This window comes from Pelophylax lessonae (assembly GCF_965119305.1).
Source record: "Pelophylax lessonae genome assembly, chromosome: 11".
NCBI classification, from domain to species: Eukaryota; Metazoa; Chordata; class Amphibia; order Anura; family Ranidae; genus Pelophylax; species Pelophylax lessonae.
Window position 1 is genome coordinate 74,254,328 of NC_138778.1, and position 19,491 is coordinate 74,273,818.

The window sequence follows — 19,491 nt, forward strand, 5'->3', positions numbered from 1 at the left end:
TTCATGCTTTACCCCAGTCGCCTCCGTGTACAACTTGCCGGATCAGTCAAGTTCTTTGATTCTCCTGAACGATGCGGACGCCTGGTTGCTCACCCTGCGGTGAGTCTCACCATTCCTGCTCTGCTGCTTTTATGGATGCCTGATCTACCCTCCTTCCTCCGTCCTCCCTGGGGGTTATTTTGTTGGACTGTGGCTGGCGGAGGCCTCCTGATCCTGGATGACTGCTGACCCTCCTTCCTTCAAGTACCCCTGATTTTCTATATTTTTTCTCTTTGCCCATGTGTCCCTGGAGCAAGGGCTGGTGAAAGCCCCTGCCTGCCTGTTTGTTCCAGGACTGCCTTATCTGGTTCACTGGACTGTCCAAGGCCGTTGGCCGGCACTGTTCTTGGATAGCCCTCCGGACTCCCCTCTCCTTCCCCCCCCCTTTTTTTTGGGGGACACGTCTAGGGTCCTATTACGGACATTCCCTGGCTTCGGTCCAGGGTTCTGTGGCCATCTAGACGCTTGTAGTTCTTTCCAGTTTTGGGTTTAAACTGCCTAGTAACAGTTGTTGGGGTTCTACTGGACAGTAGGGTGTTTGCTGCTTCCGTTTTTTTTTTTTCTTTTTTGCAGCACCATGGCTCTTTGCTATGTTTTTCTGTTTCTTTTGTTTTGGTTAGTGTCTATGCACCTTCACGTACTGTTTGTGAATTCTGTTTTTTTGAGCCTGTCTCCCCTTCCGGATGCTTCTTGTCGTGGCTTTTGGGGTGTGTCGGTTGCCCCCTTCTTTCTATGCGCGCGCTCCTTGGCACCCCCCATGAGTACTACGATGAGGTTGGTCTCTTGCAATGCGAGAGGCCTCAATGATAAGGTCAAAAGGTCCTTAATGTTCAAATATCTCCAATCTCACAAACCACATGTGTTGTTCTTGCAGGAAACGCACCTTAAGCATGTACCAATCACATATAGTCCTGATCCCTAAGCCGGGTAGAGACCATTTTCTATGTTCCTCATACAGACCCATATCACTCCTTAACTACGATCTCAAAATCCTCACGAAAGTTCTCGCCACCAGACTGATGAGAGCGCTGCCTTCCCTGGTTAGTATGGACCAGACTGGTTTTATGCCCGGTAAATCCACGGACATTAATATCAGACAGGTGTATACTCATCTTCAGCTCCCCCCCTTGGCTCGGACTCAAGGGTCTTGGTGTCCCTAGACATCGTGCGTTGAAATTACCTGTTGGAGGTGCTTGATCTCTTTGGCTTTGGCCCGGTGTTTCTGCAATGGATTAGGCTTCTCTATTGCAGAACATCGGCTTGTATTAAATTACAGGGGGGATTGTCGTCGCCCTTTCGCATTCGGAGGGGTACGCGACAGGGCTGCCTCTTATCGCCGGCGCTATTTGCGCTTGCTATGGGGCCTCTGGCGGTGGTGATGAGGGGTTCTCCTGGAGGACGGGTCATACTAGTGGGTTCTATTGTTGAGAAACTTGCCCTGTATGCAGATGACCTTATCCTCTTTTTACAAGATCCAGGACCGTCTCTGAGAGAAATACTGTTAATTCTTGACCGGTTTGCTTCTGTTTCAGGGCTACGTACCAACTGGGACAAATCCTTAGTCCTTCCCATAGATGGGGGAACGGAGGCTCAGTGGGACCCTGCCTTACCTTTGAAACTCACCCGCTCTATTAAATATTTAGGGATCTGCATATCCTCTAATATACATGATTTTGTTGCTCTTAATCTGCGACCCAAACTTCAGTGGTGTAAGCACGTCCTGTCTCCCTCTCTCCCTGATGGGGAAGATTAATTTGATTAAAATGAAAATTCTTCCGGTACTACTCTATATTGTCCGACACTCCCCGGTTTGGTTACCGAAGTCTCTGTTTAAGCAACTCGATTCACTTATTACCACATTTCTATGGTCCCCGGGTCCAGCCAGATTTAGCAAGAAAGTGTTATGCAGACCATGGACGCAGGGGGGACTTGCGTGTCCAAACTTCTACAAGTATTATATGGCGGTTATGCTGGTCTAGGCTCATGGATGGTTGGCAGCAGATAAGACCAACGCGTCCGTGGTCCTTGAGGCAGCGTTTGTGGGCTCATACGAGACTTTGCGGAATGCTTTATACAGGCGACCGTGGGCCACGTATCCCTCCTTGACCGTCTCCATGCGGACGGTGGTCAGGGCTTGGCATACCATTATTGCGGTGCCCAACCAAAAATGGGCACTCTGGTCGCCCGACACCCCTTTATGGTTTAACTCTCAACTTTCCGAATTTTGCTCTATCCCAGATCCCGCTTTGTGGGCGGGCAGGGGAGTGAAGTTCCTTGCAGACATCTGTGAGGGAGCGACATTGTTTACCTTTGATAGGCTTAAACATAAATTTCAACTACCAAATTCTTTCTTTTTTCGCTATTTGCAGCTTCGACACGCCTTTCATACCCAATTTAAGCGGCCCATTGCCAGCCTCGAGCGTGACAACTTAGAGGCTCCGTTACGTACCCTAGAAAAGCCTCTCTCCTCCGCGTACAAGATGCTTCATCCTTCCATACATACTGGTCTGGATGGCCTGCGCGCGGCATGGGATGCGGAGGGGGGCGGGTTGGACGAGGAAGACTGGGAGGAGATCTGGGAAGGTCCCTTCGGGGCTCTGATTGCAACTAGGGACAAGTTGATTCAATTTAAAATACTGCATAGAATTTATCTGACCCCTGCACGTCTACACCGTATGTTCCCGGGGACCTCGGCCTCCTGCTGGAGGTGCCCCAGTGATTCTGCAGGGTTCTCCCACATCTTCTGGGGGTGCCCGGTGGTTGGGGGCTTCTGGCGGGAGGCGACAAGCTTTGTGTCCAACCTTGAAGCATGCAGTTCCGCTGACGGTAGCCTCTTGCCTTCTGGGCCTGGTAAACGTTATGCAGGCTTCCAAGGCGGTACGCACCTTAGTGGGCATTCTACTGTTCTATGCCGTAAAGCGATAGTTCTGAAGTGGAAATCAGCACTCCCTCCTGCACTGAGTTTCTGGAAGGGACTGGTTAATGATGTGGTGCCTTTGTATAAAACAGCTTACATGTCTAGAGGCTGTCCTCGAAAGTTTGAAAAGGTGTGGCAATTGTGGGTGAACTCCTCTCTGACAACTGATATTCAGGATTGATCCCCCCTGTCCCTCATTTTGCGTGAGAACCCCACATGTGGTAGTGTTTTTGGATTTCTGATGGGAGGGAATGTTGTGACGGCCTGTGAGTTCTGGGTGGTGGGGGAGCGGGTTTAATGTTATGATCCATCATGTTATGAATCTTCATTTTTTCCTGACTTTTAGTGAAGGTGCAAATTTTTTATTTTTTTTTTGGTGGTCTTGGCCCCCCTTTTTTCGGGGCTGAGATTGTCTTGGTGTTCGTATATGTTTCAATAGTGTGTAGATGTTTAAATTGTTTCGCCGGGGTATGCCCCAATTGGCTTTGTTATGTTCTTTTTTATTTTTCGAGAAAATCTCAATAAACAGAATTAAAAAAAAAAAAAAATCTACTTAGGATATAAACGTTAACAAAATCAATGTAATGCATAAAACTGCAGCACATTTATTAGCCTTGATCACAAAAAAAAAAAGTGCTACCCATACCCGCTGTGCTGACAGTCTGAGAAGAGCCAGCTTGGCATATATTTCGGATGACTGAGGAGCTTCGTCCTGGGGAATTCCTGAGATGGTGAACTTTCTACTGGAGCCTGCAAAAGCCACACCTGAAACAGATAATAGTGGTTACAAAAAGGTACATGAAAGATTATTTTATTATTAATTGGACACAATAAAAGTCTGCATGCTTCTTAAAGGCTTTTATTTGTTTTGTCCTATGCCTATTACTTTTTAAAATTTTTCAATCTAAATCTAGTGGGCTGGAGAGCATTAACAGCAGTTTGGCTATACATTTCTGTTTACTAAAAGGCAAATGATTATGCTTGCGGTACACTATGCAATGTTTGCACACAAAGAGCACTAATTGTGCCAGCATGATAGTATAAGACTTAACAAGCAAATCAACATCCACATTTACATCATAATTTATTGAGTATGCTGAAAAAACACTGTATTATTCATACAGAAAAAGGGCCAAATCACATTTGTTATTGGCAGTAATGCTTTCCCCCCCACAGTGCTTTGCATGGTGCATGTCAATTCCAATGTCTGGGGAAAAAAACTTCTTATAACTGGCATGTGAATAAATCACCAGTTATGGCTATTTACCTGTCCTGAAGCAGTTTTGTGGTGTTCTAAAGCTGACCTTCAGGCAGAAATGAAAGTCACATATTAAAGCCACTCTATTCATTATTAGAGCAACGTAAGTGCCAGAATTTGACCTGGAATCACCCTCTTGCAATTTTTGGGCAACAGAGCTAAGACTGCCAGAGGAAGAAGCTGTGCAAGGCGCATGTTAATAGGAGAGAACAGAGTAACAGAGACATGACCACATTAGACTGTTGCTTCTCTTCACTGTCCAGTCCATAAAAATGTCTTCAATATCTTCAGGAAAAAAAAATTTGAATTTTTTTTGGCAAGATTTACTTTAAAAAAATGTGGAAATGCAAGATCCGCTTATCTTGTATCCCCCCCCCCCCCCCCCCCCAACGTAAAAAAAAAAAAAAAGGTAGATTAAAAAAAAAAAAGTCCAAAAAAAAAAACAGACCCCCAACTTTTTTTCAGAAAGTTTGGGATTCCAAATCAGTGTTGTAGAGACCTCTTGCAAGATTTGGGCTCTTCACGGTTACCAAAATCAAAGGAGGAGGCCTTGTGGTGTCCACTCACCTTAACATGTTTTTTAAAGCTTAAGTTTAGTTAAGGGAAGTTATTTACACTGAATGAAAATGTGTCCCATGTGCTGTTTTATGTTTGTTGATGTCTTCATTCCCCTGCCTCTTCCATACCATTGCAGCTGTGATCTTCTGGTGCTACAGGGGTAATACATCCAAAGGGCCAACTAAACCCTTTCAGCCTTCTTTGAGAGAAGCTGTACTTTTGCTTCCTGTTCTCCTGCTCTCTATGAATAGAGGAGACTAAACCTACATTTATCTATCCATCCTCCATTTATAGGGCATTTTTCATTCATGAACCTAAGCTTTACCTGTGCTTTTTACATGGGCAAAAGGGGAGCAATGTTGCCATTGTGCAAAGGTCACATTATTAAAAAAAAAAAAAAATGGGATTTTTGACTTACTGTAAAATCCATTTATCTGACGTTCATTGACTGACATAGCTCCTTATCTTCTTGACCAATGGGTTATACTGCCCCCTACAGGAGTAGAACACTAGGCAGGAAAAAGCTTGACTACGCCTATTAGGCAGTCCCAGGGGGTATACTCCCACCCTCAACTATAGGCACTCAGTTTTGTTACAAGCAGTGTCAGGAGAAAGCCAACTCCACAGGAGGAGTGGGTGCTGTGCCCATCAATGAACATGAGAGAAATGGATTTTATGGTAACTCAAAAATCCCATTTTCTCTTTCGTTCATTGACAGACACAGCTCCTTATCTTCTTTACCATTGGGATGTCCCAAATCAGTGTCAAACATGAGGGGTGGGAACAGCAAGAAAAAATTCCCAAGGCTAAACCAGATAACATGGGGCTCAACCTTAAAAACTACTGGAGCTCACCTGAAAAAAACAATACAGTACACCCTCAAAAAGTACCAGGTCCTCTAAACAGCAGCCTGCAAAACCTTGTGGCCAAAAGAAGCATCCACAGATGCCAACATATCCACCCTATAAAACTTTGTGAAAGTGTGCACAGACGACCAGGTGGCCGTCTTGCAAACCTGCATCACTGACGCCTGATGACGGAAGGCCCAGGAGGCACTAAGCGCCCGAGTAGAGTGCACCTTAACAGGGAAAGGGGGAACCTGACGCCTAATTGAATAGGCCTGAATCACTGTCTGTCTGATCCATCTGGAAATGGTCGCATCAGAAGCGGCCAACCCTTTCTGAAGTCCATCTGTGAGGACAAAAAAAAGAGTCTGACTTCCTAAAAGACTCCGTAGCTGCCAGGTATACCCCGATTGCCGAACCACATCCAGTGAATGCAAGACAATTTCCTTAGGATGTTTAGGCCTGGAACATAGGAAAGGCAACACAATGTCTTCATTCCAATGGAAACCAGAGACGACCTTTGTAAGGAACAACAGACAGAGACGAAGAACCACCAGGTAAGTGATCGACAAGACAACACCGCCAGCTCGGACACCCTGCATGCAGCAGTAATAGCCACCAAAAAGGCAACCTTCTGAGACAACATAAGCAGGGGAACCTCCAGAATATTTTCGAAGGGAGGTTTCTGGAGAACCGACAACAAAAATGAGGTCCCACAGTGGCAATGGAGACCGCACTGGAGGAGCCAAGTGTCGAACTCTCTGGATAAAGGTACGCACCAAGGAATGTATGGCTAATGGACGTTAAAAGAAAACAGCCAAAGCCGAAACCTGGCCCTTGATGGTACTCAAGGCCAGGCGCTGCTCAACCCCCCCGTTGGAGAAAATCCAAGATCTGAGCCACTGAAAAGGAGAGAGAAAGAACCCCAAGAGACTCACACCACGAAATGTAAGTCCTTCAAGTATGATGGTAGATCTTCCTAGAGGTAGATTTTCCAGCCTTTACCAGCGTAGGAATCACTGATTCAGATAAACCTCTATCCTTCAGCACTTGACTTCAACAGCCAAGTCGTTAAAGCCAGCAGCTGTAAAGCAGGATGGAAATTGGCCCTTGGGAAGCAGATCTTCCCTGAAAGAAAGTCTCCAAGGAGCATCGGCGACCAGCCGTACAAGATCTGCGTACCAAGAGCGGCGAGGCCAGTCTGGAGTCATTAGAATGACCGGAATTCCTTCTGCCTTGATCCTGCACAGGAGTCTTGGTAAAAGTTTGAGGGGGGGGGGGGCGTAAATCAAACAACACTGACACCAAGGAGCCACCAATGCGTCTGGCGTTGGCCAGAGGATCCTGAGACTGTGCCACAAACCTCTGTACCTTCCTTGGAATGTGTACAGCAGAGAGGGTTGGAACGAATCGGTCTGCCCACCTTAAAATGCTGTCTAGTTCCCGAGCCGCCAGGTTACTTCTTGTGCCCCCGTGATTGACATAGACTATGGCCGTGGCATTGTCCGATTGAATTCGTATTGGACACCCATGAAGACAAATGGTCCTATTATCCAGACAAAGTCTGATCACTCTGTGTTCCAGTACATTAATCGGCAAGCTGGACTCCCAGAGTTTGGACTTCCAGAGTCCAAACCCCTGAGCACAATCTTTGCAAAGAACGCCTGCCACCCGGACAGGCTGGCATCAGTGGTGACAACCGTCCAGTACAAGGGGGGGGGGGGGGGGGGGAGTATTTTCCCTGTCATGCAAGCCTGGAGGGAGAACCGTCTGCTGGACAACAAAAGCTAAATTTCCTCCTGCAATGTCTCAAGTTTTTCCAGAGGAAGAAACACTCTGGCTAAGGCCGAGTCCAGAGTCACACCCAGATAGTCCAGTTTTGTGGACGGAACCAGAGCAGACTTCTGAAGGTTCAGAATCCAACTGAACTCCCTCAGAGTTCGCAGAGTAATCTCCAAGTTGTCCATCAGAGCATTCAGAGGCTCTGCTTGCAGAAGATCGTCCAGGTACTCCAGTACTGCGATCCCCCACTGGCGCACCAATGCTAGCACTGGGGCTAACACTTTCGTGAAAACCCGAGGAGCCGAGGGGAGACCGTAATGCCACAAACTGATAATGCTCCTCGCCCACGGCAAAGCGGAGGAAGTGCTGGTGACCGGCGCATATTGGAATGTGAAGGTAGGCGTCCTTGGTGTCGACAGAAGCGAGAAAATCCCCGATGTAGGGATGCCACTACTGTGCGAATAGACTCCAATCAAAACTTCTGTACCTGCACAAAGCAGTTCAGCACCTTGGAGGTCCAGAATTGGACGTACCTTGCCTTCCTTTCTGGGAACTGTAAAGAGGTTTGAGTAAAACCCCTGAAAACATCCTGAAGTCGGACGTGGAGTAATCACCCTTTGAAGTAAGAATTCTTGAACTGCCCCAAAGAGAACCCATAAGCGATCTTGGGACAGGAGCAGGTTGGAAGGGAAGAACCTTTCCGGAGAATAAGACCAAACTTGATCTTGTAGCTGGACAGAATGACTTTGTGGACCCACTTGTCCTGTACCAGGGAGGTACATGGATCCGGAAACCAGCAAAGACGTCCCCCCCCACCCCAGATACGGGTGACAGCGCCCCTTCATGAAGAGGAAGCCTTATCTGCAGGTCTGGAAGAGCCCACTTGTGGCTTGCCAGACCAGGTCCTCTTGGAACTCCCGGTGGAGGCCCTGAAGGGCTTTGATCCCATGTCTTGAGACCATGAGGGAGGAAATGGGCTCTTAAGAGCCAAGAAGAATGGCCCATGTCTACGATGGAGCTCCTTGTCCTTGGTAGCTTGCAGAAGAAGAGTACTCTTCCTCCCTGTGAGACCCTTTATGATGTCATCCAAGGAAGCTCCAAACAGGTGATCCCCAACAAGGGGGAGATCAGATAAGGTCTTCTTAGAAGTCTGGTCCGCAGATCAGCATTTCAGCCAGATAATAGGTTGAAGGACCACGGCTGATACAGACAGCCTAGAAATTAAAAGGAGCCATATCCACAGAGGTATCACAGATAAACTGTAGCCCCTGGATCAACTGATCCACCAGCTCCGCAAAAAGGCAGGGGGAAGTTGTTTCCTCCCCAGGTTCCAGCGTAAAAGTTTAGCCCACTCGGTCAGAGTTTGCGACACCAGGGCAATAGTAAACACCGGCCTAAGTGCCGAAGCAGCCACAGTGAACATATGGCAGGCCAGAGCCTCCACACTCCTATCAGCCAGATCTTTAAAGGTCAGGGACTCCTCAACAGGAATTAAGAATTAAGCTTTATTTAACCTGGAAACCGGCGAGCCCACTAGAGGTGGGACTGTCCACTTTTTAAACAGTGAATCCTCATAAGAATAACGCATAGCAAAACGCTTAGGGACCACAAGAGTGCGTTTTGGATAACCCCACATTTGGACAATGTTGTCAAAGTAAGCAGAAAAGGGGTACACCCTCGCTGCTTTTGAGGGCATGTGGGTGCCAAAAGGGACTGGCACCTCCGACGCAGCATCCACCTGTATCCTCCATTTTTAAAGTTTCACGCACTGACACAATCAGTGCATCCACCAGCGCCTTGTCATGCGCTGCTAGAGGAACAGAAGAATCAGCCTCACTATCTGAGCAATCGGGGTGCATGGACGCAGACCCAGTAGGGTGACTCGCATCCGCAGCGGCCAAAACAGATTCAGGCTCTGATCAGACAGATGAGACAGGGGAGGGCGGGGGGGGGGGGGGGGCGCTATAAACTAAATTCACTGGGAAAACATAATCAGGGGAGAGCAGCCGACTGTGATCCCACAAAGAGGACCACCTACTGGACCCCCCCAAAAAAACGAGGGGGTCGCCCTCCGAGCCCCTCTATAGAGGCCCGCATAATAGGAAATAGTCCCCTTAAAAGGGGGGCGCCCGCCGTGATGCGGACACACAGGCAGGGTACCCTGATGGTCCTGCAGCACTAAAAAGGGACAGATGGCCTACACAATAATGGCAGCATGGCTGCCATCAAAAAAAACATCCGCTCCCACAGCTCCACACCTTTCAAGGGAGGCGCTTGGTAGGCCGCAAGCCGCAGCCTAAATTTTTGTGGAGGCCCAGCTGCAAGTGCATGGATCCCAGCCAGGCAGATGCCCAAAAGAAGAGCAGGGGGCTTCAGCTAACTTCACTAAATTTTCGTGGATTCCCAGCTGCTTGGGTGCGAGCCCCAGCAAAGCAGACCACCCAGGGGCAGCGGAGGGGAGGGCGGATGCCCAAACAGAGGGTGGTGGCTTCAGCTACCCTTATTGGGGCCACCCCACATAGCTCTGGACCAGTAGGCTGCAAAGACGCGGCCTTATTTTTGGCCAGATCCGGCCACATGAGGCACAGATGCTAAACCATCCGCTTCCCCCAGCCCAACAACTGCAGCAGGGAGCCCAGAAGATATCCTTCCCCCTAATGACCAACCCCCAGGGTGGTGAGAAACCCTGCTCAACCCCCCGCAGCCTGCAGTTACTCCAACAAGCCCCCCTTAAGAGCATGTGGCAAAAGCCAGCTCATAACCTCACCCAGGGAGGGGAGCCACCGAAATTGTGACCACTGAAAATTTTAGAGGGGCTGGAGGGAAAGAGGGGAAACCCAGGGTTCCTACTGTCCCAGGGAGGGGTCCACGTCCACCCCAAAAAACCTCTAGGGGAAGAGGGGGGACAACTACTTACCATACCAACAACAGGGTGGGCACCACTCCTGACAGACTACTGCTCCATCAGAATAAGGGGCTGTCAGCCGGGAGAAATGCTGCAACTCAGGGAGAGGCCGGGTCGTATGCCCCCTCACGAGACATTTAACTCGCATGCCAGCCCCCGTTCAGTGGGGCTATGTCGCGGCTGACCTAGCGCGGAGCTGAGGCCTGCGGACTGGGGGGAATCTTCTGGATCTAGATCATCCAGTCCGTTGCCCAGTCCGGCAGTTTATTGTAGATTTCACAGGAACAAAATAAAGATAGGAAAAAGTTCCATTCAAAAGGAAAAAATTGCCAGGGAGAAGAGATCCCAGCAAGGAACTATGTCCTTACTCCGGACTAGGCAGGAAAAAAAAACTGAGTATCTATAGCTGAGAGTCGGAGTTTACCCCCCCCCCCCCCGGGACTACCCCATAGCTGTAGTCAAGCTTTTTCCAGCCTAATGTCCTACTCCTGCGGGGGGGCAGTATAACCCAATGGCCAAGAAGAGAAGGAGCTGTGTCCATCAATCAACGTAAGAGAAAATCCCATTACAGATGACCTTTTTAATGAAACTCTGTAAAGCACATAGAACAGAATTACATTTACAAGACAAGGAGACTTAAAGGTTAAGTTCACTTCATGAAAAATATAAAAAGGTGAATTTACTCCAAATATTCTGCACATAGCAGTCGTGATCCTCTGTGCTGCCTGTAGCAAACCACACACCACAAAACACAGCCCCGGAGTAAGTGTCCACCGTAATGCTTGCAATGGCAAGTGCTCATTGCTCACCATGACCATGTGACCAATGAGAAGTGCTTCTTTCTTCTGAGACACTTTACCAGAAGAAGCTCTAAATGCGCTTCTCAATGGTTAGTACGGTCAAATGGTTGCACTGACCAATGAGCACATGCCATTGCAAGCATTATGATAGATACTCACGTTGGGGTCATGTATTGTGTATGGCATGTTACACTGACAGTACAGGCATCACTGCCACTATGTGCAGTAGGGTCTGGGTGGGTGACAAGGATACTTGGAGTTACTTTTTTTTTTTTATGAAAAGGTGAAGTTACCCTTTAAAACATTTTACAGTATCTTCAACTCACTTATCCATATCTAAAAGCATGCTAATGCTATATTTCATACAAACACCTACATGTGACCTGACCTTTTTATAGAAGTGAAGCTGTGGTGCATTGTCATGTTACAGTAACTGATTATATGACAGAACTGAAGAGGCCCAGAATCTACAGAATCTTTACTGGTACAGACTATCCTACCATTAAGATGCATGGATTTAGATACTGATGTTGTCTGTTCTGCTTCTGTTTGAATAGTGGGCAGTCCCTGACGTAGCTGGTTCAACTGTCTTCTCTGGTGGGCAAGATTCTTGCGTTCCTAAGATATGTTACAAGGTATGGAAGAAAATGAAAAACAAAATCCAGTGCAGAACATATATGCATAATTAAACATAAGGCATCAGGCCTTCAACAAACGGGTTGATTTACTAAAGACAAATATAGACTGTGCACTTTGCAAAGTGCAGTTGCTCCAAAGCTTAGTAAATGAGCAGAAGCTCTGCTGACTTCCATCATCCAATCATGTGCAAGCAAAAATAATTACATTTTGGGGTTGATTTACTAAAGGCAAGTAGATTGTGCAGTTCCACTCTGCATGTGCAGCTGCTCCAGAGCTTAGTAAACGTGGCAAAGTTTCACTTTGCAAAGAATACCCATTTATGTGAAAGGATTTAAAAAAAAAAAAAAAAAAAACAGCATTTCTTCAGCCAATGTTTTCATGATATAGATTTTATTCAAAGGAAGCTCCCTCTTGCAAAAATAAAGTCTGCTCACCTCCATCAGATGTTCTTCCTGTTGTCTCAACCTCTCCAGTTGTTGCTGAATGACCCTCAGACGGTCTTGGTGTCCAGATTCCACCTTCTTTGCCTCAGCTAAGGCATTTTCCCCTTCTTCTTGACGCTGCAAGGCCAGCTTGAAAAAAAAAAAAAAAAGAGACAAGTGGTACCTTTAACTGCTTTATGTATTCCTACCACAAGATGGCACAGAAACACTAGTTTCTAAAGTGCAATAGGTAAAGTCGATGCCTCTTCTGAGCAATTTCCTAGACCCAAGTATTGCAGTAGATGACTTTCAGACTTGTACTTAATTTGGAGATATGAAATGTCTAACCAGTGCCAGTGAACTTTTTGGATGATCATTTTCTTTCCCTTTACTATTCGGTATAAATAAAACATTGAAGTCCCAGCACCCCTTGGATGTAACCCTTTGAACCAAAATACATCTGGTAAGTGAGAGATGCCCTTTCCCATCTTGGTAAATATATGTTAAACTGTGCTTGATTGAGGCAGTTCACTATAATATTGACAGTATCCCATACACATAAAGGAATTATCAAATGAAGCAGGACACAAAGGGGTTGATTACCTAAAGGCAAATAGACTATGCACTTTGCAAATACAGTTGCTCTGTTGATTTCCTTCATCCAAGCAAAAAAGCAGATTTTTCCCTTGCATGTCATTTGGTATCTTTGCAAAGTGAAGCTTCACCTCATTTGCCCAGCTCTGGAGCAACTGCACTTGCAAAGGACACAGTCTATTTGCCTTTAGTAAACCCCATGGCTTCACTGGCTGCTGAAAAGTCATAGAGGGGTGACTGGCACCAAGTCCTATTTTAAAGCCCTACTCCAGAGAAATAGGTTTTCATTTTGTATAAAGCAGTGAAGGGTTAGAACAAATGTCAGGAGAAGAAGTGGTGAGAAGGTAGAGTGGGTAAAGTTACAACTAGGGATGCACTGATCCTACTTTTTTGGACCCGATACCGATATCTGGCGTTGTGAAATCGCCGATACCGATACCGGAAACGATCCGGAGCTACACACAAAGTAAGCGGCTGCAGTACAGAGCAAAGCCGCTGCTTCATGTGTACGGCTCCTCCATTCACAGGCGGAGTGCATCTGATATCACTCTGCCTGTGAGCCGGACCTATACAGGAAGTAGCGGCTCCCATCCCATACTACTACTACTACACCAAGTAAGGGATGGCTGAGCCGTTACTAAGCAAAAACTGCATCGGCCAGTGGATTGGTCAATGTTACCGATCCCCCGATACAGCTATAATGGCCATATTGGCGCCGATATCCGATCCGAATATCGGACCAGTGCATCCCTAGTTACAACTTCTGACAATGTTTGTATTTCTGTCTGTGATTTCTTGTCCTGGTGATGACATCTTAAAATAAATTGCATGTGTATATAAATTTGAGAATAGCATGCACAAACGTCAGTTCCTAAGGATATGTTGCTATTGTGTTAGCACTGAAAAGCTATATGTAACTTTGTACCTTGCTCATGCTTTCTACTTCCTCTGCTCGCTGGCGCACACGCATGGCAGTGGTATACACCCGATCCTTCTCAAGTCGCAGCTCCTGCCTCTCTTTCTCTAGCGCCTCTCTGGCTGCAGTCAGCTGTTCTTCTTTGTTGCGCAGTTCGGTGGCCTGTACCTTCAGCTCTGCTTGCTCCTTAAGGAGGAGAAACGTGCACAAACACATACTATAAGTTTTGTACATTATTGAAGAAACCAAGTAAAACACAAACAATTAGCTATTTCATGTACTGTTAAAGTAGAAGTAAAGGCATTTTAGCATAAAATAAGAGAGAGTTATAACTCCTAAGATTTTTTTCGCCATTTGTGTCCATTGAGGAGATTTTCCTTCTTATAGCCAAAACAGGAAATGAGAGGAAACCTTTCAAATATGCCTAGCTGTCACCAAACTAGTATCCCCATTGGACAATTTCCCCTCTATCCCCATTCTGGGAAAGTCGAGATTTTCTTTCACTACTGGAGATAATGGTAAACAGGACAAAGAGCTTATAAAAACTTGGCAGGTGTTCCAATTCCTCTCCAATCTATCCAAAACTAAAAATAATAAAAAAAAAAAAAAAAAATTCTCCTTTAGTTCGTTACACTAACTTTTAAAGCTGAATTTATTTTTAGAGACCAGGTATATTTTTTCTTGTTTTTATCTAATAAATTGCTTAGTGCAGGAATTTTCAAAAGCATAGATTAATGGCCTAGGGACACGAGCATTATTTAAAGTGTATGTAAACCCTCACATATACCCAGTGAAGTGCACAGAGGATACACAAGGATGAAACAACTCTTCCTACATAAGTTTTAAATGGAAATCTGCTGTCTTCAGCTTGCTATTTTCCTTAGAAATTGCACAGCGTGTTAAAATTTGTTCTTCCTGTTTCAGCTGTGGGAGTGGTGTCCTAGGATACACTGTGTGACAGCTGACTGGAGGACAGGCACCCCCCCCCCCCCCCACCCACATAGGCAGATGAACAAAGATACTTGCAGAGCTAGGCTGTAAATAGAGCAGCTCTCTGGTAATCTATTTAGAACACCCACCCTGACACAAATTTTCAGCTGCTTTTATCTCCAGTGTCGGAGAAGTTGTCAGAAGTTAAGATGCTGATAACAGAGGAACAGAGCAGCAGAAAATCACGGGACTTATGCCCCATACACACGTGCAGATTGTCTGCAGACTTACCTTTTCTATGTAGTGCAAGGGCGTGCCGGATTGCATACAAATTGAAAGTGTTTAGGTTTGACCTCATATTATATGGTTTTGGTAAGTCTGCAGACAAAAGTCTGCAGATAATCTGCACGTGTGTATGGGGCATTAGTGCTTTGGAGAGAGATAAGTAAACACTACAGATATATGTGCCCAGGTCAAATTTCATGAATCCTCCTTATAGCCAAAACAGGAAGTGAGAGGAAACCTCTCAAAATATGGCTAGCTGTCCCCAAACTAGTATCCCTATTGGACAATTTCCCTCTATCCCTAGTCTGGTGAAGTCAAAATTTGGGATTTTCTTTCACTCTCGGAGATAATGGTAAACAGGACAGAGACAGACAGCAATAAAAATCTGGCAGGTGTTCTAATTCCTCTACACTCTATCCAAAATTAAAAATAAAAATAAATATTCTCCTTTAGTTAGTTATACTTTAACCTAATCGTTACACTAACCTTTAAAGCTGAATTCATTTTTAGAGACCAGATATTTTTTTGTTTTTATCCAATCAATTGCAAAAGCAGGAATTTTTAAAAACATAGATTAACTGACTAGAGACACAAGCATTATTTAGGGTGGTTGTAAACCCTCACATATATTTATAGCATCCACCCCGACATAAATTTTCAACTGCATTTATCTCCAGTGTTGGAGAACTTGTCAGAAGTTATCATGCTGATAACAGAGGAATGGAGCAGCAGAAAAATAATGTGACTTAGTGCTTTGGAGAGAGATAAGTAAACACTAAAGATATATGTGCTCAGGTCAAATTCCATGAATCGGGTTTACATCCACTTTAAGTTGACCATGAAGCTTAGAGGCCCCTGTTATCTAGATATTCATTTCTCTTTTCACCTTTTTTTTTTTAAAGTTGGACATGGTATGACAATCAACTGAGCACTAGTACAGTTTCATTGAAACGGTTTATTTAGAGGGAACCTGCCACATTCTAAAAATACTGGTAAAATGCAGACTACTTGTTGTGCCTGCTCAAGTACCCATGTTTAGAAGCAAATCATTTTGTCTAGAGAGGACTCTGGTAGAGACTTGCCAAAACACCTCAACTTTGTTCCAATTCATCGCTAAGCTTCACTATCTAGTACCCCTGCTGTGTTTCAGTCCAGTGCCTAAACCGCAGAGCCCAGTAAAGGTTTTGACATTGCCTGTTAGAACAACAGGACACATGGCTTATTGTAAACCTTTGAGATAAAAGGTATAGAACAAAACCCTCAACATTTTTTTCACCTAACAAATTGAGCACAATAAAGAAACCATCCCCTAGTAAACTATTTGTTAACATTCTTACTCCAGCACTTGCAGTTTACGGATTTCGATTTTCCTGGCTCCTGCACTCTCCGTGCGGCTTCCCTGAATGTTTGGTCTTCATAGGAAAGCGTTACTAGTGGACAGTACAGTATCTAGCCAACAGAGAAAGGATTCACATCTATGCAGGTACAGGTCTGCTAACTGCAACATCTTGTTGGTGATAGAAAGACTTCGACTTGCATGCAGGCACATAGGGGTGTCATTAATTCTTAAAGGCATTCCCACTCACTGAAAACACCAGCATGTTTTCTCGCTTTGGTAACCACATAGCACTGTGTTTTTGGAAAAGGTGCAGGGAACGTTCTCTTGCGTTTTCCATAGGTACAGCAGCCCATTCAAATGAATGGCCTACTGTGCCTGAGCAAATGTGGCTGCAGGGAAACCCCAATAGTGTGAAACTAGCTTTAGAAAGAGAGGAGCAGTGGGGGGTGCCTTGACATCGTAGGCTAGGTAGCCAAGCATTCCTGCACACAACACTAGTCCCTGCATACAATGGTGCAAAATAGGGTGCTGCAAGAGAAAGGAGCCACCCTGAAACAGGAAACCAGGGACAACAGTCATGGCCCTAGCATAAACTGGAAGATAGGCAAGGAATAAAAGATAAAGAAGCTGCATACTCCGCAAGTGAATAAATCAGCTGCTGAAAGTGCTTAAAAAACAAAGCGTGTAATATCACTTAGGGCTCTTTCTACAGACAGGCACACATAAATCGATCTGAGGACGTACACAGGTACTTGCACGCACCAATCTTTTTACATACTTGTAAGAAGTGATATATTGCTACAGTGATCTATGTGTAGATATAAATATTATCAGCCATCAATTTACTGAAAACTCTCCTGCAGTGGAAATGTCTACATCAAAGACTCTGAACAGTCAAATGCACTTCAGTATAACAGATGTGCCATAGAATCACAAAATGTGAAAAAACAGAAATGATATGACATCTAACTTGCTTAACTTGCTTATGAAAGATAATTATCAACTAAATTTCTCAAAAAAGGAAAAAAAAAATCAAGTAAATACACATGAATAAGAAGAGAAGAAGGTCATGGTGATATTTAGAGTCCTCAAATACGATTCTACCAATGCTCATATACCTTGGCGAAGCTGATAAGAGCTCCCTCTCTCTGAGACTCCGCCATTTTCGCTTTGGTGATGTCATTCTCCACCCGCTCCTTGCTTAGTTTCTGTTGGGTGTGAAGCTCTGCCCATTCAGAAGCAAGCTTTCTGCGTTCTTCTGCACAACGTGTCATAACGGACTGCTGTTCCTCCAGTAGAGCACTCTGTATATAAGGTAATAAGTAAACTGTGATTTGATGCTGAACCCCCATAATACACAAATGTGCCAACAATAAAGATATACACAGGAAAAGTCGTAAACAGCAGCATCATAAAACATTTTTTGTGCAACTGCAGCACTCACACTCCTCTAAATCTCAACAGAACATTGTGATATTGTTTAGGTGGAGACACCACTATTGCAGTTTGTTTCAACAAATAAATGAAATACTAGCTCTCCTGGTACTTCAGTAAGTGATCCTGTTTTGCTTGGTGCTATTATTAGAATGGTCTAGTGACAGGGGGGGGGGGGGGGGGGAGTATATAATATTATATACTATACAGCACATTGAACAGTGAACATTGACACATAGGCTTTTATGAAGTTGAGTTTAGGAGCTTTGGCAAAAAAAAGCCAAAAGCTCTTATCTCTAGTTTAACCACTTGCCGACCGCCGCACGACTATTTACTGCGGCAGTCAGCCCCGTAAAGGTAAACTGACGTAGGGGTACGTCGCTCGCCTACGAGCCTCTAGGGGGCGAGTGCGCACTCGTTCGCCCCCGCTCGTTCACTTACATCCCCGCGCGAGTGACCGGTGGCTCCGATGTCCGCCGGTCACTCGCGATCTCCTGCTGGAGAGGGAGAAAGGCAGGCGGCTAATGTAAACAAAGCCGCCTGTCCTTCTCCCTGATGTAACTGCAGAGATAATACAATCCTGCTATGTAGGATCGTATGTCTCTGTGATTACATCACAAGCCACGCCCCCCACAGTTAGAATCACGCCCCTAGGGATACATTTAACCCACTGATCCCCAATAAAGTTAACCCCTTCCCAGCCAGTGTCATTTTTACAGTAACAGTGCATATTTATAGCACTGATTACTGTAGTAATGTCACTGGTATCCCCACAAGTGTCAAAAATGTCAGTCAAGGGTCCGATCTGTCCACCGCAATGTCGCAGCCGCCATTACCAGTAAAAAAAAAAACAATAAAAATGACAGAAATCTTTCCCGTAGTTAGTAGACGCAATAACTTTTGCGCAAACCAATCAAAATACGCTTATTGCGATTTTTTTTTACCAAACATATGTAGCAGAAAACAAATTGGCCTAAAATGTTAAAAAATTTTGATTTTTACATTTTTTTTGGGGGAATTTCATATAAAAAAAATGTGAAAAATATTGTTATTTTTTCAAAATTGTTGCTCTTTTTTTGTTTATAGCGCAAAAAGTAAAAATCGCGCAGGTGATCAAATACCACCAAAAGAAAGCTCTGTTTGTGGGAAAAAAAGGATGTCAATTTCATTTGAGTAAAGCGCTGCACGACCGCGCAATTGTCTGTTAAAGTCACGCAGTGCCGAATCGCAAAATAGGCCTGGTCTTTGAGCAGGAAAATCCTCCGGGGCTTAAGCGGTTAAGAGCTGTAGTGTACATGAAGCCTTCAAATGCAATAAACCCTCCTATTCTTCACAATCAAGGATACTGTTTCTGTTTGATCTGCAAATGCCATGTGATGATCAGTTATCACACCAGCCATTTCATGGTTTGACAGTTTGGTTGAGGACACAAGCAAATGTGACCAGTTAACAATCCTGGCATTCCAGGAATGCAACTGGTTTTTGAAACCATTTAAATCGATGGGTTTAGTTCCGTTTTAGGATTTACTGCTGTTCAGAGGCTCTGAGCTTCAGCAAAATGGCGGCCTCCAGTAAGAAGACACAGGAGTAATGCTGGAGGCAATTTACAGCACACACTAATTTTGGTTGCATAATTATTAATGTGGAATGTACGTTCCTTGCTAAAGAACATTATTTTTTTATCAAGATATTATGGGCAAAGTTCCTCTAATTAGATTTATTGTTTCAATATCTTTATAGCAGCTGCCTACTAATCAAAATGGAACTGCTTTTAAAATAAAATTTGTTCTTTTATTAAAAATAAATGAACTAAATAATTTATACACAA

General features: G+C 45.0%; 1 protein-coding gene across 1 annotated transcript in view; it reads right to left on the reverse strand.

The window, feature by feature from the left end:
• FBF1 (Fas binding factor 1) overlaps window positions 1-19,491 on the reverse strand; it is a gene marked incomplete at its 5' end in the record, with an annotated part of 191,679 nt that overhangs the window by 15,811 nt on the left and 156,377 nt on the right. Inside the window, 5 exons of the mRNA XM_082272785.1 lie at window positions 3,603-3,721; window positions 11,605-11,722; window positions 12,178-12,315; window positions 13,685-13,861; window positions 17,348-17,533. Coding sequence (XP_082128911.1) covers window positions 3,603-3,721; window positions 11,605-11,722; window positions 12,178-12,315; window positions 13,685-13,861; window positions 17,348-17,533 — 738 coding nt within the window. The remainder of the gene's footprint in view (window positions 1-3,602; window positions 3,722-11,604; window positions 11,723-12,177; window positions 12,316-13,684; window positions 13,862-17,347; window positions 17,534-19,491) is intronic.